We start from the raw sequence: 21,640 nt of genomic DNA, 5'->3' as shown, positions 1-21,640 counted from the left end.
TTGGAGGAATGGGGTACACGTTCCATGTATTTGCAACTTCTGTACTGGTTGAAGGCACTCTTTTTTCTCTAGATTTCTCTAATTACACAAGAAAACTTGTTGCTACTGTATCTTGACTTTTCCACATGTAGGAAACAAATATGGAGTGTCTTTATTTAAATTATTTCTTCATTCATCCATTCCTTACTCATTCATTTCCTCTTTCTTTCTCTCAAAAGATATAATCAATATGATATTATGTTATTATAGTAGTAGTTCTAGTCTGTACTTCTTTTTAAATAAATAGACCCATTGTGTATTTTTTTTAAGATCACTTGTTCTGTTGACCATATTTTCCTGAATTCCAAATCAGACACATAGTCTTATTCCTGGTCTAACAATAGCATAGAAGAATTGAAGTTGGGACACTCTTAGAAAATTTTACCAAATGTTCAGAGCACAACTTAGGCTCAGATCATTAATAACAAATATTTTTGGATTATAATTAGACATGTAACTAAGAATATCTTCTCATCTGCAGATTTTTATATATTAGGCCAATCATGGTCCTATAGGATTAGAATGTGGCGATTTAGAAAAATGTCCTACTTTCAAACATAAAATCCTATTGCATTTTTTTTATGGTGGAATATTGTTAGCTAAGTGCCTTGGGCTACAGAATCATCTGGATGATGAGAAGTAATTGTAATTCTCTTTCTGATCTGTCTCAGATCACTTGGTTCTTGTCCTCATTCTGTGTGTATACTGTGTTGAGTTGGGTATTAGCAAACTAGCAGAGGTTTAGACTGTGACTAATGTGTGAGAGGGACGCATTTCGTTTGGGCAAGAAACTCATCTTTTCAGTCTCCACATTTAATGGGGATGGGTGGGAAATGGAATGGTGGAGGTTGCCTTACTACTCATTTCAGTTATTATGAATCTGAAACACTTCCTGGTGCCAAAAATCTAGGATGTTTAGCATAGTATACTATAGTGAAAAGAGCACAGTTTTGAGAACCAAGAGATATATGTTCTAGTCGTAGCTTTTCACTTACTAACTCTGTGACCATAGCAAACTACTTAACCTTTTAAATTTTAACTTACACATAAAATGAGGTTAATAATCTGCTGTATCTATCGCACAGGGTTGTTGGGAGGATCAAGTGAAAACACAGATGTAAAAGCTTCTAAGAATTTACTAATGGTATATCATTGTGAAATAATATTATGGTATTGGGTATGCCACCTTATATTAGCTTGTCTCTCCGCATAGGAAAATGGATGGGGTTGTGATATCTTTGCTTAATTTAAAAATACTTCATAGACTGAAAAAAAAATTATTTTAGGAAACCTTCTGATGATGGTTCTATTTAAGGAAAACTAGTGAAGTATCTGCTGTGTTTTTCCTAGGGCATGAATAATTCAGTGAGAAATACTCATCAGCTATGCTTTGCTTTACAGCTTGGAACCCCATCCACTGCCAGCACACTGAATGCCACAACGCAATTAACAAACCAGCTGTGAAGGTACTGTTTGATTAGACATGGTGCTGTATTATATTGTCAGTGGTCAAATTATCAGGAGCAAATTGCTGAATGAAATGGAGATTGCATCCTTCTCTGTAAAGCAGAAGCCTGTACTCTGTGGTCATCTCAAATGACTGTTCTCTACTTGGATCTGACTGTACTCTGGTGGATTGGTTCAAGACAGAGCAATGAATAGTGATATCTGCAGATTTGACTCTGAGTTCATAACCAAGTGCTGTGGAGAACTGTGCTAATTATCAGAATAATTCTGGTGAAACACTTACATAGTCCTTGACTGATTTCTGTCTGGGCTAATAAACTCAAGGGAATGTACTTTGGCCCTGTTTTCATGTGTTTGCTACAAGTTATGAGTGGTCTAGTGTGTGACTATGTGAATTCAAGAGTCGTAGGACAAAAACAGATAAAATTGTTAAGTCTTAGCTCAGATCACAGATGTGACTTAGTTGAAATGACTGAGAGGTAGTTGGACAGCAAACACATGGAAAATTACAAAAGAGGTAAGGGAACAGTGGTTTAGAGAGGTCAAGTCACTCTCCTAAGGTCACGCAGACAGAACTAGGTACCTTGACTCTCAGCCTTATTCTTTCCCTACCACATCTAATTGGTTCTGTCCTGTTATAATCCTGAATCTTTGAAGTAGAAAATTAAGAAAAATAATTACACCACTTAACAAAATTACTTTTGGTATATTTGTCGGATACAACACTTGGCTGGAGAGACCTGTGTCTGGATTTACAAGGGTTAATTTTTAAATTCTGAGGAGTGGGAGTTAGGTCAAGTGATTAGAGTTCAAGTTGCTTTTTAGAACCTATTGTCAAGGAAGTTTGCCTCTCTTGTTCTATAGAGAGGTAGATTGTAAAGATTAGCAAATAATAGAAAAATAATACTCTAATTTTTAGAAACAGTAGAAGAGGTAAAATGAGATATAAAAAATATAAATATAAATGGAGCCAAAAAGAACTCTAAATGGAATAAAACATGTATTTCATATACCAAAAGTGGCACAGGAGTGCCAGTTATCACATTGTCATCTAGATATATCTTACCAACAAAGGACATCCTTATATTATTATGCTTGATCTCTGCTTTTGATGAAAGTAAATTGAATGAATTTATGCTGAGAAAGAGCAGGTGAGGGTAACCCACCAATGGAAGCTTAGTCCTCTCCCATTCTACGATGTGTACTCTTCCTCTGAACTTCCATAAACATTTGGGGTTCAAAGGTACTTTTCTTTGGTGTGAGGACATTTTGAGCTAAACACAAGTGAGTTCATATAGTATTCAGCTTAATTCTTCACAGTGGTGAGACTTTCACAATTCCCGTAGTTTCTATATCTGTCCTTTCCTCTTTCTGCCTAAGTTACAGTGCCCTCTTTTCGTTCACCCAGACATCAACAGAAAGGAGGTACTGAAAATCTGTTTAATTTTTCCAGTTATTTTTTCCTTGATTTTATGTCAGACTGCATTCTCGGGAGTCCTCTGACTTCCTGATTAGTAATGGTTTTTGGCTTCCTTCCCGCAGAAGTCATCATGAATTAGAAATTCTCCCTCTCTTTAGGCAAACAGCCCAGTCTACTCCTCTGGCCTGGCCTGACTTTTCTCACAGGCCATTCCCTATAGCCAGTCCTCCAGGATAAGCCAAACCATCCCACTTTCTGTCATTTTTTAATTGAGGTAAAATTCACATAACATAAAACTAACCATTTTAGAGTGGACAATTCAGTGGCATTTATCACATTCACAATGTTGTACAACCACTACCTCTATCTAGTCCCTAAACGTTTTTCTCACCCCCCCAAATTTTACTTTCTCAATCCCAGTTTTCTTAAAGGGCTTCCTTTTACATTTTCACTCTATGCTTCCCAGAAAGGGAATATTCTTGTTGTCATTTCCTGTGCAGAGGCTGTTTTTGCACGACCACCGGTCTGGCTCAGGGTTATTCTTTCTTTACAATATGAGCACTCCACAAACCCACGGAGATATGAGCATATGACATGTAAATCAAGGGTACCCAACATCCAGATGCTTGCAGAATAATGTTAAATGAAAAAGAAATTATGAAGTGTACAGTATGATGCACATGTAGTTTAAAAATCACATATATGAATTTTATATTCATCTTCATAATGAACACCAACCAGTAATTCTCATCAAAATATTACCAGTGATTGCATTGAGATGGAGGGTTAATGAGTTATTTAAATTTTCTTCTTTCCTTTTCTTCATTATCTGAAGCCTTTACCTTGGGCATGTATTATATTTATAGACAGAAAATAACTATTTTTAAATGTAACAGTCAGATGTGAACATATTAACGTGGATGTAAACTGACCTGTTCAGTGCGGAACAGGATTGACACTCCTAGCCACAAATCTGAAGGGTCATGTTAATTCATTTAACATGTCAGAGGTCAACTAGCTAACCTCTAATGACTCTTTACAGTTCTAACATCCTAGGAGTTTTTACTTTGGAATGGAATGAAAAAATATCTTTACCTGACAGAGGTATCAATGACTCATTAGAAATGAGAGTAAAGTACCTATACTGAAGAAGAGGTCTACATGGAGTGCATGGGAAAAACTCAGGGAAAATGGATTTATTTTCACAAAAAGCCTAATATCTCCATAATAGTGAGTTATACCTCTAGGCAGTAATGAACCAAACTTGGGTCTGCTCGCCTGTGTGCAGTAAAGCCAGTCTACTGATACCGGCTGGTGGTGAAGGAAAGCACAGCATTTATTGTAAGGCGCCATACAAGTAGTCTGGGACGGCTAGTGCTGAAAACACCGTAACTCTCTGGTGGGTTTCAGCAAAGCATTTATAAAGGCCAGGTGGGGCCAGGGGGGAGGGGTCGCAGGGTCTGTGATCAGCTCGTGCACAATTCTCCAATTGGTTGATGGTGAGGTAACACGGTGATGTCACAGGGGTTAACATTATCAGTCCTTAGGTGCCAGTAGCTCTGGGGGCTACAAAGTGCTCGTGATCATGAAGTAGTTAATTTCTTCCATTTAGTGGTGGTTTTAGTATCTGTAAAACAACTCGGGAAATGTTCATCAGATACTGTTATATAACTAGGTATTTCGGAGAGGAGCTACAGCAGAGGATATGGGGGAAGGGTCTGTCTCTGGAAGGCCCCGTAAGGTCCTGCTCAGTTACATAATGATTTGCCAAATAGAAAAGCATTTTATATATATATATATATATATATATATATATTTTGCAATAGGTTGCAAAAAAGTACTTTTAAGGCAAGAGCCAAAAGTTATGATAGGATCCTAAAATGAAAGTATGTTGGAAATTATAGTTCATTATATCCCACTCTGTATTTTGGTTTTACTTGCTCCTATTTGAAAATCACTTTATGAAATACTTGAATCCCAGATAATTAGCTAACACAGGAGTCAGCAAACTATGGCCGCAGTTAAATATGGCCTGCTGCCTGTTTTTGCAAGTAAAGTTTTATTGGAACACAGCTGTGCTCTTTTGCTTACATATTGTCTCTGGCTGCTTTCATGCTACAACAGCAGAGCTGAGTAGTTGTGACAGAGAACTTATGCCCCACGAAGCCTGAAATATTTACTTCCTGGCCATTTACAGAAAGTTTGCCAATCCCTGATTTAACACACCACAAAGTAGTTATTCACTGTATCAAAGGAAGCATGAAAGTTACCTAAGAAAAATTTTCACACTGGGCCTTTAGCACCAGGGAATATATAATTTACAGATTTTGATGGTATAATTATTTACGTTTAGGAATTCTAACTCTTACTTCCCCAACCATTGAAACTCCTAAGGGTTTTAACTTTAAATGACAGGCTGCTTGGGTCATAAGTTCAGTTCATTTATCCCCTTCAAATCATTAAAAAAAAAAAAAGCCTAAAGAAAAGGCAGAGTGAAGTTCTAGAAGAATTTGTGTACTAGGCATGTTAACTGCATACTCAGCTGTAGCATAGATTGATTACTTCTTGAAGGGCAGGAACAAAATTCAAAACGACTTTGAGACTTCCCTGGTGACGCAGTGGTTAAGAATCCACCTGCCAATGCAGGAGACGCAGGTTTGAGCCCTGGTCCAGGAAGATCCCACATGCCATGGAGCAACTAAGCCCGTGTGCCACAACTGCTGAGCCTGAGCTATAGAGCCTGTGAGCCACAACTGCTGAGCCCGTGCTCCACAACTATTGAAGCCTGTGTGCCTAGAGCCCGTTCTCTGCAATAAGAGAAGCCACTGCAATGAGAAGGCCGTGCACCGCAACGAAAAGTAGCCCCCACTCACCGTAACTAGAAAAGCCCGCGTGCAGCAACAAAGACCCAATGCAGCCAAAAATAAAATAAATAAATGTTTATTTTTAAAAAAAGGACAACTTTGGTGGGACTTCCCTGGTGACGCAGTGGTTAAGAATCCACCTGCCAATGCAGGGAACACGGGTTCGAGCCCTGGTCCAGGAAGATCCCACATGCTGCAGAGCAACTAAGCCCATGCGCCACAACTACTGAGCCTATGCTCTAGAGCCCACGAGCCACAACTGCTGAGCCCACGTGCCACAACTACTGAAGCCTGCGCACCTAGAGCCCATGCTCCACAACAAGAGAAGCCACTGCTATGAGAAACCCGAGCACCACAACGAAGAGTAGCCCCTGCTCGCCACAACTAGAGAAAGCCCGAGTGCAGCAACGAAGACCAGCGCAGCCAAAAAAAAAAAAAAAATAAGAGTTCAGTAAGTCATAGACATTTAAACCAATGCAAAGTACAAAATTCATTTTTTACTAGTCATTGAATGTTTTGTCCATTTGATTTAAAACATCCAGATATTTGAAATATCCTAATGATCAATTTAAGATTAATACTTTAATCTCTGTACTTACACTAATGAAAAGAGGCATAAATAACTCAAAATTGAACAGAGCACTACAGGGTTAAACAAACTACAGTTCATATGTGGAAGAAAAAAAACTACCTGAAGTTGAAAGTTGGATATATAGAACTTATTCCAGAGTAAGAAAAGTGAATCACTCAATGTTAGATTTAATGCTAAGTTTTCTGAATGAGGTCTATCTTGAGAAGCAAAATTCTCTACTGCCAGCATTTTGGTAACCGTTATGATTTTTAAATCTTAATAATACATTTTCCTTTTCCCAAAGAGAGATTACTGTGTTTACTGCATTAAAGAAGGAGTTACTATATGAGTAATACAGAAGCAATTTGAACAGCCACAGAACAGGATGATTTTTTTTTTTTTTTTTTTTTGTTTTGGGTCTTCGTTGCTGCGCATGGGCTTTCTCTAGTTGCGGTGAGCCAGGACTATTCTTTGTTGCGGTGCGCGGGCTTCTCATTGTCGTGGCTTCTCGTTGCGGAGCATGGGCTCTAGGCGCACAGGCTTCAGTAGTTGTGGCACATGGGCTCAGTAGTTGTGGCTCGTGGGCTCTACAGTGCAGGCTCAGTAGTTGTGGAGCACGGACTTAGTTGCTCCGCAGCATGTGGGATCTTCCCGGGCCAGGGCACGAACCTGTGTCCCCTGCATTGGCAGGTGGATTCTTAACCATTGAGCCACCAGGGAAACCCACAAGATGATTTTTTATCTTTATAGAATGAGGGTGGATTTCTTTTTTTAAAAAAATTAATTAATTAATTTTTGGCTGCATTGGGTCTTCGTTGCTGTGCGCGGGCTTTCTCTAGTTGTGGCGAGTGGGGGCTACTCTTCGTTGCGGTGCACAGGCTTCTCATTGTGGTGGCTTCTCTTGTTGTGGAGCAAGGGCTCTAGGTGCACAGGCTTCAGTAGTTGTGTCTCAGTATCTGCAGCTCACGGGCTTTAGAGTGCAGGCTCAGTAGTTGTGGTGCACGGGCTTAGTTGCTCCGCGGCATGTGGGATCCTCCCAGACCAGGGCTTGAACTCGTGTCCTCTGCATTGGCAGGCAGATTCTTAACCACTGCACCACCAGGGAAGTCCAGAGGGTGGATTTCTTGACACTATTTGTGACTTGAATTGCAAATAACAGGAGAAATGAAAAACCACAGCAGCCACATTTAAACATCCAATGTGGGAAAACAGTTTTAGGTTGAATGGGTTTTACTGAAAATATTTATTCTGCTTTGCTTTCGAAAATCTATTATCGAAACATTTGTGCGCTTGATATAGGGAACGTGATAAACAGGAGAGTTCATTCTGTCTTTTCATGTGTTTCAGATGTGTATAGACCCCTCCCTGTCTGTAGCTTTGGGTGATAAACCACCCCCATTGTATCTCTGTGAAGAATGCAGCCAGAGGATTGCAGGGTAGGTATAAGAAAAGGAAATAGGGCTACAATGAGAAGAGAAGAATAATCACTTTGACTTAAATTGGTTGTTACCTTCATTTTCCACTAGCCTCTCTGTTTTTTAAAGGTTAGTTTGTCAGATATTTAATATATATCAAACTTTCATTTGAAAAGATTTCAGCTCTGAAAAATTGCAGTATTTCTCTCCATGTGACAAGAGAAAGCAATTCCACTTAATAAAACAGCTCCACTCTTCAAGTGACCCTGTGAAAAAGGCCGCCGAGAAAAAGAAAAGAAAGCTGTGGTTTTCAAACATGACATAAAATTCATATGGGTTTTCTATGCTTGTTCGTTTCACAGAATCACACTCAGCTTTGTACAAATCATGCTGTATTTTGGTTGACTTAATTAGCATCTGGAAAGTATCATTTAAAGATAACTGAGTATGATGAAATGCCTATAATTTATAATTTAGATGGAATGCATTAGACATTTAAAAAGTTTATTATGATAGTGCTCTTAATTACACATCCTTTATATTAAAAGCCTTTTAGCAATAGCGTGCAGCTTATAAGCATTCATGTGGAAGGGTAACATTGCAACAAAGTTCAAAAATGAATTCTGTTTTTCTTTATAGGGACCACAGTGAATGGTTGATTGACGTTCTTCTGCCGCAAGGTATGGCTTACTTCAGAAGGGATGAATAATGAGTAATCATGACTAATGGCACCGTTGATTTTTCTCCTTTTGTACTGTTTTATTTTACAAAGACAGCAACCAAAGTATTACTTTCTGTGCATATTCACTGATATGAAGCATGATATCAATGTCTTGCTTGTAATATACCCACACATTTAATAATGAGGGAAGAGGTATCATCTCCACCACAATTAGAGGTAGGTGTTGGAATTAGGATTCTGTATGACCAAAGCTGGATTTTGCCTTAAGGGGTTTTCTGTGTATATAACAGGTGTTGCCTGCAAGTTTGCTGTGCAAGTCAGAAAGGAAATAAGGAACATCAGTGAGAAGAGCATAAATAGTGGGTCTTTCTCCTGCCACGGTTACCAGCTCTGTGTTTTTAGGGAAAATTATTTAATCGCTCTGAGAGTCAGTTTCCCCTTCAGTAAAATGGGGATAAATATATCTGACCCATCTCAGTGAAAAGACGAGATTGTAATGCTTGCAGTTTGCTAGAGTTCTGAAAGCTGTGCCTGATAAGTTGGCACGTTGCAGACAGAGTGTTTCCCTACACGTGGGGAAGCAGGTATTCCAGCCACCTAATTGCAGGATGAAATGACCAGGAAAAATACTTAGCAGAGGAAAGATGAAAAGTGGAAAAAGCTGGGGGCATACTGAGCACAGATCAGGCACCCAGGAAGAACTTGATCTATAACTTCAGAGGTAGATAATAAAAGAATTTTTACGAAAGGCCTCACTTAAAAAGAAATGTAAAAACCTCATGTTAACTAAATTCGGTAAACACTTTTTTCAAAACTTAAGGTCTTTGCCTGATGATAATTACACTCCTTCTTTGTAGTCTAACTTTTAATATTAGGTTATCTCAACCTGAAGAAATAAATTGTTTAGTGAGTGCTCTGCATCTGTAAAATGGGTCAATAATATCAGCCTCTATATCCTTTAAAGAGACATTTAAAAATTTTATATAAGAATATCTGTAAAAAGATTTGGGCTTATATGGGTAAAGGTAACCTTTTTTTCCCCTTAAATTAGTGAACTTCCAGTGCTCTGAGGTAAAACCCATAGTCAGGTTCTAAACTATGTTTTAAATTTCAGATATGTTGCTGAATTCTGGCCATGATCTGCAGATGATATTCATCTGTGGAAGAAAACTGATAATAACTTTTCATTATTTATCCAGAGATGTGACCCATTAACCTCAGGTTAAGATAAACTCCAAGATATCAAACTGTTAAATAACCATTAATTATACAAAATCAGTTTTAACAACTGAGTTGTTAATTTCATTGATTTGACATCTGCTAATTCATAATTTCCAGACAGAGTTTGGGAGACATTTATCGTTGATCTTTTTAATAAATTGTGACATAGGCATTTAGTCTATTTTTTGAACACTTACTATTTCATGGGAAATGTTAACAGATTCTTGGAAAAATTATTTTCAATTACACCCAAGCATCAGTTTTCATGGAAATAATTGGTATGCCCACTAAAAAGAGGTTTTATCCATTTATTAAAGTCAATCCTGAAGTACTAAAGTAATTTGACAGCTTTACTCCAGCTGGCCAATCCATGGGTTTGAAATTGCTTTCTCTTAAATAAGCCTGCAGCTGGTTTTGCACTAGTTAAGGACTGATGTAAGTTGATAGTTTGAGTCTAATTCATCCAAGTTATTAAGTTTTTTTCTATAGTTCTGATATAGCAAATCATCTCCATGGTGAAACTCTAAGCATATCACATCAACTCAGTGTCATAGCATAATGGAAGAACAGTAGACAGGGAATCCAGTGACATTTGCTCCAGATTGGCCTGTACCATTGATGGCCTGTGTGACTCTGAAGAAGCCATGTAACCCTCAATTTTGTTCTCTGTCAAATGAGGGGGTGAGGTTAAAGTTATTTGATCTGAATTCTAAGTCATGTCTGAGAAGATTGAATTATTTCTAAGGATAGGTGAAAATATTTGCAGCCTCATTAAACATACCACAGGTATTTTTAACCTCATTAAACATAACTAGATGACAGTTTATGAGAGGAGGGAGAAGCTGTTTTGGCCAAATCTGGAGGTTGTGTTACTAAGCTTGTTTTTTGCTCACCTTGGTGGCTGCCCTTATTTAAAACGGGCTCTCTTTCTTTGTTGATATTTTGTGTACCTTCCCCTTACAGCTGAAATATCTGCTATATGTCAGAAGAAGGTAAGAGCAAACCATCTGTGTGGTGGGGCATGATTTGCTGTGTTTGTATGTAAATTCATTCATTGACATCTGCCTCATTTCTGCACCATGGTTTCCCAGTGTGTACATGTCACTGTATTTGTGAAGGGGGAAAGGAAATAATTCAGCATGCAAGATTGCTGTGTCTGGATGGTCTCTATTTACATTTCTGCTTTTGCTTACCCATCTATGCACAGTGTTTCTGAAAAGTAATCTGAAATAAAAGCATATGTGTAACTCTGGGATAGAAGTCTAAATACAAAAAGGTGTGAGTGACAATGCAATACATGCAACTTAACTTTGGTAAAGGATGATCGTGTTTGCTAAAAGTCTTTATTGTTTGGAAGTGGAATGCAAATAGTCCAATATATGTGTGTCAGAAACATACCCAGACCAAGTATATATGGAAAATATTAATTTATATGTAAGTTGAATGATATCTCTAGTTAACGATTCCACTTTTGAATAGCCACTGTTCATGACAGTTTCCCTAAGCCATTTCCATCTTCTTTTCTTGCTCCAGTTGCTGAAAAGTACAAGAGAAGGTAGTATGGTGTGATACAAAGAACTTTGCACTAGTTGGTTGTGATACTTGGGTTCTGGTCGGCTCTATTCCCACCTAGCTATGAGACTATGTACAAGTCATTTATGCTTTTTGGGAGCTGTTTATGAGTGGATACCTTTAGAGGGCTGTTTCAGTTATCTATTGCCACCTAATAAACCATCCTAAAATGTACTGGCTTATAACAACAAACATTTGTTTGATCACGATGCTGTGGATCGGCAGTTTTGCCTATGCTCGCCTGGGTAGTTCTCTTGATAAACTCCTCTAGGCTCACTCATGTATTGATAATTGCAATCAGTGGGTTTGCTGGCAACTGGTTGGTCCCAGATGACTTTACTCCCATGTCTGGGGCCTCAGCTGGGATGGCTGGAATGGTTGGGATGACAGGGGTGTCTGGCCCTCCCTCTTTCCATTAGGTGTCTCATCTTCCAGGAGGCTAGGCTGGATTTGTTCACAAGATATCAGTGTTCTGAGAAAACGAGAGAGGAGGTTGCAAGGCCTTTTGAACCTGAAGCTCAGTAGTCACACAACATCACTTCTTTTTTTTTTTTTTTTTACAATGTTAAATGTTATGTTTTATCACATTTACGATGCTGCGTTTCCAAGCATTATACTATAGAAAGAAGAACACTCATTACTAATTTCTAAATCATAGTTTGTATCATATACCTTTTATTCTAACACAGCATCGCTTCTGCTGCATTCCATTGGCCAAAGCAAGTCCAAAGGACAGCTCAGTTTCAAGGAGTGGGGAAATAGACTCCTCCTCTTTATAGAAGGAGCAGCAAGAATTTTGTGGTCATATTTAATGTACCACAATCTACCCTCTGGGCATCACTACTTACATTCTTTCCATGTACCAAATACTCTCAGCACCTTGTAAGACCTCCAAAAGTCTTACCCATTTATGGCTTCAGGCTTAAAGTCCATTGTCTTATGATCTGCATCTGGTCTGGTCACTGATGAAACCCCTCGGGTATGAATTTTCTTGAACCAGAGACCTGTGAACTAAAAAGGCAAGTTACATACCCAACACAAAATGCGAGACAGGGATTGGATAACAGCAATAGACCTCTGTTCAGAAAGAGGAAGGGGAAGCAGGTAGCTGTTACTAGTCAATAGCAGCTCTAGCCAGGAACATGTCAACAGTTCCTCTGTCTTTAAGGAATAGCAAATATGCCTTGATTAGGATCTGATTTTGCTTCCTGGGAATAGTTTCCTAAGTCATTTCTTTCCTGGGATCTTTGCTCCACTCTTTAAGACATCTTTCCTTTATAATAAGAAATGGCCCATGTTGCAGCTGAGTAACCCTCTCAGTCTGCTTCCTGTATGTAGAAGTTGGGGTTCCATAGTCCTCTTTTCGTGTTGAACTGTGTCTGTCCCATTTGGTCTGCTGGTGGTACTTTTGCTAGTATGCCTCTCTTTAAAACTTTGTGGATTTTCAGTGAATCTAATTGGGGTTCAGTGCCGTCAAAGGCACATCTATAATTCTTTTTGAGTATAGAAATGCCTTCTATACTTTGGGCATTTCAGCCCTTAACAATAATTATTAGAAGCCCTGTTCTAGCTGGAAGGCTCAACTGGGCATCGCCTTATATAGCTTTCTGAAGTTTTAACAAGGGATCATATAGTCATTCAGCATACTTTTGATTTCATTTTTATTCCGAGGCTATTTCCTACTTTGAGAATCTTTTACAAGCTGGAGAGACTAGGATGAGAAACAGTTTTATTTCTAAATTGGCATTTCCTGGCTCTGGTGGTATACGTAACATACTTGACACCCAGGGTGGATCATTTTTTAATACTCCCCTCCTTTATATGACAAAATTATTTTCAGTAATAAAGTTAAAATTAGCACATTTTTATTACTTATCCTTTAATAAATGTTGTGTTTTATATGAAAGTTAATTTGGAGAACTTTCCTTAAGTTCCTAATAGATCAGAATTGTTTGAGCTTGCTTTGGGCAAAGTTTGTGTCTTTCAATACTATATATTCAGTACTACATATTCCTACATTTGAATAGTAGGTTTGAGATAAACATCAAGATTGTATCAAATACAACATTGTAAATCAGCTATACTTCAGTAAAAAAATAAATTAAAAAACTGTATCAAATAAGCATCGAGAGACAGATGCTTTATTTCAATTCTGCTGTTCTGTGAGACCACTTGGAATTATTTATTTATATTTAAAATTCAAAGCAATGAAACAGAGTGGCTAGAGCGAACCTTTGAAAACATGCCCAGCTGAATCTGAACCTAAGGGAAATCTCTCTAATTTACTTTTGAAATGAATGCATGTAGCTGAGTCCACAGGGTTTAGGACTGATTGTGGCTTGGAAATATATTATTAAAACTTAGGAGGAACCACAGCAACTGTTTAGAACTTTGACCAACCAAAGGTTATTTAGGGGCAAAGTATTTTATTGCTGATATTATTTAGAATTGATGGCACATGGGGATAAGGCAGGTTGACTTTTAGTTGATATTCCAGATACTAACATACACAGTATGTCCAGATACTACCTAAGAAATCACTCAAAATGTAGCAGCATGAAACAACAACTATTTAATTATGCTTACAGATTCTGAGGGTCAGGGATTTGGACAGGACACAGTCCACAGCCTATCTCTGCTTGATGATGTTTGGGGCCTCATCTGGGAAGACTAACTTGACTAGTTAGGGGCTGGAATTACCTAGAGACATCTAGATCGTATGTTTGGGCTCTGGGATGGGGTGACTTGAAGGCTGGGCTTAGAGTAGAGACTTACACATTGCCTCTCCATGTGCCTTGACCATGGCACAGTTCTAAGAGTATCCTGATGAGGAAGCTTCTGAAGAGAGAATATTCTAAGACAGCAAGTTGGAAGCTGCATGTCCTTTTAGAATTTGCCTTGGGAGTCCTGTGAGTATCACTTCTGCCGTGCTCTGTTGGTTGAAGCAGCCACAGCCCATCCAGATTCAAGGCTCATGAAAGCATATCTGAGGAACTAAACCAAAAGAGCCTCACCCACAGCTGGACTTAATTTACACAAGAAGACCTTGGACCTCCAGCCAGGAATTTGCATGTGGGAAGAATGTAAATAATTTGTGACCAGAAAATAGGATTGGAAATTGTAGGCCTTAAACGTTGGGACTTTATTATAGCTAATAACTACCCACTAAACCCATATCCACATCCTATTGTTTATGTAACAGTGGGAATCCCAGAGGAACAAAGACTAACTATAACTGGAAGGAAGAAATAAACACTAACAATGTACTCCGATATAACCCACCCTGCTAGTGATGTGGTTGGGTTTGGTTTGGTTTGGTTTGGAGAAGCCCCAAACCAGTAAGGATTCATGTGCTTCCAGAATGAAATTTAGTAAGTGAAAGAGAAAGAAAAGGCACAAAGCAGGAAAGACACCTCACTTGGAGAAGTCAGGGCTGACTTGGATGCTGAAGAAGACCTGGGCTTCAGATGCAGAGGAAGCACACTGTATTTTAACAAATAATTTTTAAAAACTCGTTAATAAAAGGGAAAAAAGATCATAAAAAATTTAAACTTGCTTTTATGATTTATTGACCTGGGTCCTGTTCAGAAAATGAGATTTCCTAGCACTCGTATCCAAAGCCTTGTGCTAAAATCGAAGTGGAACAAGCCTTACTTTGAAATGGTTGTTCCGATAGGCAATTCAATACATTGTCAATGTTTGGATATAGGTTTTGTACTTGCCTTTTTCCTTCTTCTGTCTCCGTACTTCGCAAGATATCTGTCATGGAAGGTTTTCAGTCTTCCTCAAGCCCTGAGTTCATAATGGCTTAGGATATTACTTCCCCTATTATATTCCATCTTTAAAAAAATTTTATTGGATTATAGTTGATTTACAATGTTGTGTTAGTTTCAGATGTACAGCAAAGTGATTCAGTTATACATATACATATAGTCATTCTTTTTCAGTGTGTTCCATCTTAATAAGCTCTGTTGAAAGACTGAAATGCTCTCTTGACACAAGACATTGATTATGTGGTGGTGACATCTCTAAAAGGCTTGGGCACAGTTTTGTGCAGAGGTCAGGGATATTTCCTGATTGCTCCTCAAATTGCATTATGTGGGCGCTGCCTTTCTCCCCTGCTTCTTGTCAGGGCAGCTCTGATAATAACCCCCCCTGAGCTTCAGAATCTCTCTTATACTGCACCACTTTTCTCACTTCATCTGTTGACTCCTTTCCTCTAGTTAATGTCAGCCGCTGAGTCTGTGAATGCTTCTTGCTGTGTTTTGATGTTCCTGTGGTGTCCACTGACATATTCTTTAGGTCTTGATAGAAAGAGTGCCGGTGGGGATGGACAGGCCAGCTTTGGGGTCATCAGCTCGGTGCAGCACAGCTCCCTGCCTGTCCTTGAACGCACCAAGGACAGATGAGCTGCAGTGGAAATCGGCCCTTTAGGTGGTGGATAAAATAATTTTGAAAGTTTATTTTAGGGGTTAAAATTGTTTGTTTCCGACTCTCATGTGCTGTGATGCACTGTCTCTGGACCACAGTTTTAATTTTTTTTCATATTTCTGCTGAAAACTCTTGAAATGCTAACTTGAAATAATCCAGGAAGACCCCCATGCCTCATGGCTGAGGTCACTTTACAGAGGACTTTTCAACAGTTTCACTCATATTTAGAACGTTTCTACCACTCACACTAATAGAAACCACTTCTCACCTTTATTTTTAACTATAGCTGAAATCTCACTGGTTAGAGATGACCTGCATTTTGGAAACTAGTGGCACTTCAGAAATGCGCTGCCACTTCCAGTGGCCCTTTAAGTTTCCATTTGTTCCAATTAGTAGCCAAATTTACCTCAGTGGTGACTTTTAATTGATTTCACTCTTTTTCTTCTAGAACTGCAGTTCCCACGTTAGAAGAGCTGTTGTCACCTGCTTTTCAGCAGGGTGTTGTGGTCGTCACGGAAACAGGCCTGTTCGGTACTGCAAAAGATGCCACTCAAATCATCACAGTAACGAACTGGGAGCTGCCTCGGAGACCCACCTCTATCAGACCTCCCCTCCACCCATCAACACTCGAGAATGTGGTGCCGAGGAACTTGTCTGCGCCGTGGAGGCGGTGATTAGGTAACAGCTTCATTAGAAACTTACCCTGAAAACACTGCCTTTGCTTTGAGCCACCCTGTTCACATTGAGATGTGCAAATTTATTTATTTATTTTTATTTTTAAAATTATTTATTTATTATTTATTTTTGGCTGCATTGGTCTTTGCTACTGCACGCGGGCTTTCTCTAGTTGCGGCGAGCAGGGGCTACTCTTCGTTGCGGTGTGCGGGCTTCTCACTGCGGTGGCTTCTCTTGTTGTGGAGCACGGGCTCTAGGCACGTGGGCTTCAGTAGTTGTGGCACGCAGGCTCTAGAGCGCAGGCTCAGTAGTTGTGGCACACGGGCTCAGTGGCTCTGTGGCATGTGGGATTTTCCCGGACCAGGGCTCGAACCCACATCCCCTGCATTGGCAGGCGGATTCTTAACTAGTGCGCCACCAGGGAAGTCCGAGATGTGCAAATTTAATTCAACTTCAAGTGCCCTCAGCCGGGCAGCTCAACTTCCACAATGTTGCAGTGACGATGTTTTAATTCATTCATTCAACAAATATTTTTATCTAATGCCAGTTATGTGCCAGGCATGTATCAGACACTTGGAAGACAGAAGAGAGTAAAATGTAACCTCTGCTTTCAAGTTACCCATGTAGGGACTATAAAAACAGAAGAACGAAATTGCAATCCAGTGTGGTGAGCACAATGACAACACAGAGTAGGGGGTCTTAGGGGAATGAAGTGGAGGCGCCAGTCAGAGTGAGAGGTGGGAATAAGGCTGTCCCAGACCTGACTGATAGCAGTGAAGGATGGGAGAGCTCTAGATAATTCGGTCCTGGAGTAAACCAGAAGACTGTGGAGTAAGGCAGGGGCCTGATCCTGCAGGCTTCTGGCTTTTTCTCCTTCTGTCACACACAAAAAAGGAAGCTTTAGAAGTGATAGCCTCTAGATTTGTTCTCTTTTTGTATAATATTCACTGAGGCAAGATTTTTAAAAATTAAGAAAAAATATTAGAATGCAAGTTTTTTTTAGATGTTGGGGGTAGGAGTTTATTAATTAATTTATTTTTGCTGTGTTGGGTCTTCGTTTCTGTGCGAGGGCTTTCTCTAGTTGTGGCAAGCGGGGGCCACTCTTCATTGTGGTGCACGGACCTCTCACTATCGCGGCCTCTCTTGTTGCGGAGCACAGGCTCCAGATGCGCAGGCTCAGTACTTGTGGCTCACGGGCCTAGTTGCTCCACGGCATGTGGGATCCTCCGGGACCAGGGCTCGAACCCGTGTCCCCTGCATTAGCAGGCAGATTCTCAACCACTGCACCACCAGGGAAGCCCCAGAATGCAAATTTTAAAGCTAGAGACTAAGTCTTCTGTTTCTCTTATCCCAGTGGCTGATACATGTAGAAGTGCAATAAATGTTTGCTAAATAAAACATTACAGAAAGTTTGGAAATAGAAAAAAAAATCAACCATACAGCTGTCATCATCATCACTTTTGCACATGTTCTTCTAGGTTTATTCAAATGCATATTTTATTTACATAACTGTAATCACAGTGTATCCACATTCTTTTTGATGTAACCTTATACCATTAGCTCTTTTCCATGTTGTGTACTTTCCACATTTATCCTTTTTAGTGCCTACATAATATTTATCTAGATTATTTTCCTCCACCAGTAGATATTTCAATTTCTTCCTTTTTTTTTTTTTTACTGTTAAAAATAACTCTGATAACTATTTTTGTGTATAGTGCTGTTTGTATATTTTTTTTCTTAGGGTAGATGACCAGATGTGGTTGACTGGGTCAAAGGATCTGAATATTTTAATGGTGCTTGATACATTACCCAGCTGATTTTCAGAGAGTGTATGTGAATTTCATACATCACCGTATGAAACTGATAGTTTTTGCTAAACCCTTGCCAACATTGGGTATTATGTTTTTAAATTGTCATTTGCTTAGCAAGTGAAAAAGGAACCTTCGTTGCTCACTGTCAGGTCTTTGAATACTAGATATTAAATAGTTTTCCATCTGGGTACCAGTTCCTCAGTCTTTCCTTGTATTATGCATTTGATGTCCACACAGCTTCATATTAGATATAGGAGAAGCACTGACATATAGTGGGATGGTTGGTGAACTAGAAGCCAGAAGGCATCAGTTCTGCTTGATTCTAATTGATTGGAGGAAGTAGCCTCTTTGTGCCTCTGTCTGTTCATCTTTGAAATGGGGATGGAGTAGAAAATAGTAAGGAAATTAGGCTCCTTCCAATTTAAAGGAGAGCAATGAGTAATGCTTGAGTACTCATGAAGTAATTGCTCTGAATAGGTCATAATCTCGAATGTGTTTTTTGGCAGTCTCACTTGAAATCTCTCCCCTTTGGCAGCTTGTTGAAAGAAGCCGAGTTCCATGCTGAGCAGCGGGAACATGAGCTCAATCGCCGGCGGCAGCTGGGCCTCTCCTCCTCCCACCATTCCCTGGATAACGCTGACTTTGACAACAAAGATGATGATAAACACGACCAGCGGCTACTCAGTCAATTTGGAATATGGTTCTTAGTAAGAAAAGAAGTTAACTCTTCTCTGCTTTCTTATGTTTCATTCCAACATTGCGCTGATGAGGAATTTCTTCTGTTCTTTTTAAAGAAGTAAATAGTAAATAGTGAAAAATTAAACTTAGCATAGGGACTCTATACTCTAGGACAGTGACTGCACATTGGATTTACCTGGGAAGGCTTTTAAAAAATGCCATTGCCCAGATTCCACCCCAGAATCTTGGGAACTTTTTAAAAAGCTCCCTAGTTGATTCTAATGAATAGCCAGGTGTTGAAACCTACCGTGCCAGACCCTAAACTGTTGGAAATGCACAGTTTGACAATAAACAAGTGGGAAAGTTGCTAGGGTATATTGTGAAATATTGGATTCAATATAATTTACAGATCATTCATCCGATCAACATGAAAGTTTGCTTGAAAGTTCAGTCTCTGTGGAGCTTTTTGTGTATTTATGGCAAGTCTGCAATACAGCCAGAAAAATTATAGCCAAACCAATGCAAGGAATTTGATTGCTATTGACTGATTCAACTGCAGTATTCATTCAGGAAAGATCAAACATACAGATCCAAAGTTCCAAGCATGCTGAATTTGCCAGTTCTGCAGAAAAGCAGACTTTTGTTTTTGTCCGTTGGAGACATGGGCTAAGTCTCCAAAGTGATACATCTCTTTTATGCTTTCACACATTTTTTTGGTTTTGTTTTGCTTTGTTTTGTTTTGCCAAATTGGAGTTTAATTGTTGATTTCGCATGTCTTGCTGCTAGAACTTACTATCTAATGACATACTGACTATTATTGTGAACTCCTGAAGGCAAAGATAGCGTTTTACTTATTTCTTATATTCCTGAACGCTACTTCAGTGCTTAATAAGAGATTATTTCAGAATGATTGAATTACTAAGTGATGAGCAGTTTTGGAAGGTCTATTTATAATATGGTGAACTGGGGGGGCTCTAAGGTTTCAGAATTATTACTGATAGGAAATTCTTGGCTAAATCTGATCATTTTAGAACTGAAATATATATAGATTATTTTTTACTGAAGATATTTATGAAATTTCACTTTGTAGACTTAACTTGTTAAAAGTATCTAGTGCAGATTATGTAACAGATTTCTTATATGGGAAAAGCTTATAGGGAGGTGCAGTCTCGAGGGGAAATTCTTACAGTCCATCTCTCTCTGTAGAGGAGAACACAGTTTCCAGGCTAAGTGGTCCTCCATCAATTTAAAAACTGCCTATTTTACCCCTTCATTTTTCTGATGAGGACAGAGAAGCCCAGAGAGGCAGTTCAACTTGCCCACAGTCACTGCTAACAACCAGTTAGTAGCAGAAGGTGGTTGGGACACAGCTCTAGTCCCAAACTCTGATTGAGGGGCAGAGAGTGCCTGATTCAGCTTCTTCTGAAGGCCAGTCTTGGACTTCTTAACATACAATTCCTAATAGCCAGAAGGAAAGTGTACATTTAAAACTTTGGACAGATCGGAACCAAGATGGTGGAGTAGAAGGATGTGCTCTCACTCCCTCTTGCGAGAACACCAGAATCACAGCTAGCTGCTGGACAGTCATTGAGAGGAAGACACTGGAACGCACCAAAAAAGATACCCCACATCCAAAGACAAAGGAGAAGCCACAATGAGACGGTAGGAGGGGCGCAATCACAGTAAAATCAAATCCCATAACTGCTGGGTGGGTGACTCACAGACTGGAGAACACTTATACCACAGAAGTCCACCCACTGCAGTGAAGGTTCTGAGCCCCACGTCAGGCTTCCCAACCTGGGGATCCAGCAACAGAAGGAGGAATTCCTAGAGAATCAGACTTTGAAGGCTAGTGGGATTTGATTGTAGGACCTGAACAGGACTGGGGGAAACAGAGACTCCACTCTTGGAGCGCACACACAAAATAGTGTGTGCATCGGGACCCAGGGGAAGGAGCAGTGGCCCCAGGGGAGACTGAACCAGACCTACCTGCTAGTGTTGTAGGGTCTCCTGCAGAGGCAGGCGGTGGCTGTGGCTCACCATGGGGACAAGGACACTGGCAGCAGAAGTTCCGGTAAGTACTCCTTGGTGTGAGCCCTCCCAGAGTCTGCCATTAACCCCACCAAAGAGCCCAGGTAGACTCCAGTGTTGGGTTGCCTCAGGCCAAACAACCAACAGGGAGGGTACCCAGCCCCACCCATCAGCAGTCAAACGGATTAAAGTTTTACTGAGCTCTGTCCAACAGAGCAACAGTCAGCTCTACCCACCACCAGTGCCTTGCATCAGGAAGCTTTCACAAGCCTCTTAGATAGCCTCATCCACCAGAGGGCAGACAGCAGAAGCAAGAAGAACTACAATCCTGCAGCCTGTGGAACAAAAACCACATTCACAGAAAGATAGACAAGATGCAAAGGCAGAGGGCTATGTACCAGATGAAGCAACAAGATAAAACCCCAGAAAAACAACTAAATGAAGTGGAGATAGGCAACCTTTCAGAAAAAGAATTCAGAATAATGATAGTGAAGATGATCCAGGACCTCGGAAAAGCAATGGAGGCAGAGATCGAGAAGATGCAAGAAATGTTTAACCGAGACCTAGAAGAATTAAAGAACAAACAAACAGAAATGAACAATACAATAACTGAAATGAAAACTACAGTAGAAGGAAGCAATAGCAGAATAACTGAGGCAGAAGAACGGATAAGTGACCTGGAAGAGAGAATGGTGGAATTCACTGCTGCGCAACAGAATAAAGAAAAAAGAATGAAAAGAAATGAAGACAACCTAAGAGACCT

General features: G+C 39.7%; 1 protein-coding gene across 3 annotated transcripts in view; it reads left to right on the top strand.

Annotated features, from left to right (window-relative positions):
• Window positions 1–21,640, top strand: part of UNC79 (unc-79 homolog, NALCN channel complex subunit) — a 199,861-nt gene that overhangs the window by 41,674 nt on the left and 136,547 nt on the right. For all 3 annotated transcript variants that reach the window (XM_060165773.1, XM_060165753.1, XM_060165764.1), the window contains exons 5-10: window positions 1,441–1,505; window positions 7,709–7,797; window positions 8,416–8,456; window positions 10,643–10,671; window positions 16,131–16,360; window positions 18,704–18,875. In XM_060165773.1, the coding sequence (XP_060021756.1) occupies window positions 1,441–1,505; window positions 7,709–7,797; window positions 8,416–8,456; window positions 10,643–10,671; window positions 16,131–16,360; window positions 18,704–18,875 (626 nt within the window). The remainder of the gene's footprint in view (window positions 1–1,440; window positions 1,506–7,708; window positions 7,798–8,415; window positions 8,457–10,642; window positions 10,672–16,130; window positions 16,361–18,703; window positions 18,876–21,640) is intronic.

Source organism: Lagenorhynchus albirostris, chromosome 1 (assembly GCF_949774975.1).
Source record: "Lagenorhynchus albirostris chromosome 1, mLagAlb1.1, whole genome shotgun sequence".
NCBI lineage: Eukaryota > Metazoa > Chordata > Mammalia > Artiodactyla > Delphinidae > Lagenorhynchus > Lagenorhynchus albirostris.
This window is presented reverse-complemented; position numbering and strand designations above follow the sequence as displayed.